This window comes from Octopus bimaculoides, chromosome 8 (assembly GCF_001194135.2).
Source record: "Octopus bimaculoides isolate UCB-OBI-ISO-001 chromosome 8, ASM119413v2, whole genome shotgun sequence".
In the NCBI taxonomy this organism is placed as follows: Eukaryota; Metazoa; Mollusca; class Cephalopoda; order Octopoda; family Octopodidae; genus Octopus; species Octopus bimaculoides.
In genome coordinates this window covers 58,366,092-58,368,603 of record NC_068988.1, presented here as the reverse complement: position 1 = coordinate 58,368,603, position 2,512 = coordinate 58,366,092, and the positions used below count along the sequence as shown (strand labels likewise).

General features: G+C 36.9%; 1 protein-coding gene across 1 annotated transcript in view; it reads right to left on the bottom strand.

Annotated features, from left to right (window-relative positions):
• Positions 1 to 2,512, bottom strand: part of LOC106881277 (amine oxidase [flavin-containing]) — an 89,951-nt gene that overhangs the window by 63,783 nt on the left and 23,656 nt on the right. The window contains exon 3 of the mRNA XM_052969855.1: positions 1,232 to 1,326. Coding sequence (XP_052825815.1) covers positions 1,232 to 1,326 — 95 coding nt within the window. The remainder of the gene's footprint in view (positions 1 to 1,231; positions 1,327 to 2,512) is intronic.

The window sequence follows — 2,512 nt, the reverse complement described above, 5'->3', positions numbered from 1 at the left end:
CAAATCTTCTTCAAAATTGCAGCCGCTTGAAACGAAATGTTCAGCAAGTTCTGTTGAACTACTGTTCTTGTGCCTGACGTCGAATCTGTGCCCATTAAACCTTTTGTTTAATTGTTCCGTTGTACAACCAACATAAATCAAGTTATGTTTCGTGCATTCTGCACCGTACACTAAATGGGAATCTTTGCAGGTTCCCCCTTCTGTATAAATCATAACATTTCTATTATGATTTTTGATGGTATTCACTTCACTCATGTTGTTGCTCAATGAACAGGGCTTACCTCTCTTGCGGCTGTTCTTTAAGGTACAGCGTGTAGATACTCCAATGTTCGTTTTCTTGGAGAATCTACAGTAGTAGTAGTAGTAGTCGTAGTAGTAGTAGTAGTAGTAGTATTCCAAATGTTTCTTATTTAAGAGGAATTCGGCTCAAATACAGAACTGAGGTATCAGTTTTGTTATTGTTTTTCATTGTTTATAATATAATAATATTAAAATAACCGTAAACATGTGCATAGGCGGGGCACTCATAACAAACTGAGGTAAAATGAAAGGTAAAAACGGTTTCCAATGTGGAATTTGATCTCAAAACAAACATAAGCATGTTTTAGTCTGAGGCTAAACCGGTTCAGCCACTGTATTGCCACTAGGTGTGTGTGCATGCGTGTGTGCGCATGCAGGCTCCTGCGTATGTTTGTGTGTGTGTGTGTGCGTGTGTGTGTATGTATGTATATATATATATATAACCTCGTGGGCATCGGTACCATTTTCCTCTTTCTCCGTTCTTCCATTCTCCGAACTTTCCATCTTTCCGACGAAGGGCTACGCCCGAAACGTCATACACTCTCTCTTTCCTTTCCTGAGCGTCCAATAATACTATCCATATCACGTCCTCACTTTGTTGTTTTTTTGTTTTTTTGTTATTGGTTTTTTGAACTATATATATATATATATATATATGCATATATTTATATATATAAGTATATATGTGTGTGTGTATGAGTTTGTAGTACATGTGGGTATGTGTGTGTTGTATGTGCGTGTATTTCAAGGTGTGTGTGTGTGTGTGTGTGTGTGTGTGTGTGTGTGTGTGTGTGTGTGTGTGTGTGTGTGTGTGTGTGTGTGTGTGTGTGTGTGTGTGTGTGAAAATGTATCAGTCACAGTATGACGATATCGTTTCCAATTAAGGATGAAACTCGAAGTGGAGAAATGGGTTAAGAAGACGAGGACTTACGTATATCGTGAATGTACGTCCTCCAACGCGATCCCTGGCCTCGAGGAGCTTGACACTAAGACCATGATCATGCAGTAGCTTGGCAGCGGACAAACCTGAAAGCAAAAGACAGACGGAAACATGAAGCAACAAACAGAGGAGGGGCAGAGACAGAGAGAGAGAGAATAACAGATTGCATAAAGTGACAACAGGAAGTGATTCAAAGATTGTATGGTGCAAGAAAGGAGGAAGAATCGCAAATTCAATTCGTTAAAGCAGAGAGACAGAATGACAGATTATTTAAGGATAACGGTAAGGATAGACAGAGAGCAAAAGTGTGTCATAGATGATATGAGGCAACAAAAGGGAGAGAATCACAGATGATATAAGTAAAAACAAGAAGAATGCGAGAATAACAGATTACATAATGTAAGAAAAGAGTGATAGAGTCATAGTTGAAATCAGGTAACAACAGTGAGAGAATGATATCATATATGAACTAACAACAGAGTGAGAATCACGGAATACATTAACTAATAATATTGAGAAGAATTTTTAAAAAATAGATTGAAACAAGTACGCAGAGAGAGTGGAGTTAGAAAGAATTACAGACTACATGAGACAACAACCAATATGTATGAATGTATGTATATGTTAATTTACGAATGCAATAACGGCTAAAATCTCAAGGTGTAATCCAAAGTAATCTTTTGTGAGAAAAATAAACATTGCCAATAAGTTACGAGGAACTAACATCAGGTGTCATCATGAAGGACACTTAGTAAAGAGAAAACTTAGTTTTGATTGAGGTCTTTAAGTATTACCTCATGGCTTATTCAACGAGTCTGATTCTACCTTCTTCTCGTCATGTATTTATATCCTTTTATTCTTTAATTCTTTACTTCTTTCAGTCATTTGACGGCGGCCATGCTAGAACATCGCCTTTAGTCGAACACAACGACCTCAGGACTTATTCTTTGAAAGCATTTTACTTACTCTATCAAACGACGATGGACGGAACAACACATGCAAAAAAACATACACTTGTTTGCTAGAAAGTGTCTGGTGAATATCCTTAATTTTGGTCCAACGTGCAAGAAGAAATGCCGTCGTTGTCTTACTCTATTATTTGTTATGTCCTGTATGCATATAAAAGCGTATGATATATATGGATATGTGTGTACATATATGTTTGTGTGGTTGTGTATATATTTTGTTTTTAATCACCTTACTTTGAAATTGTATGGATAATACCGTACTAAATTCTGGTGCCTCAACTTATGTACCATATATATATATATA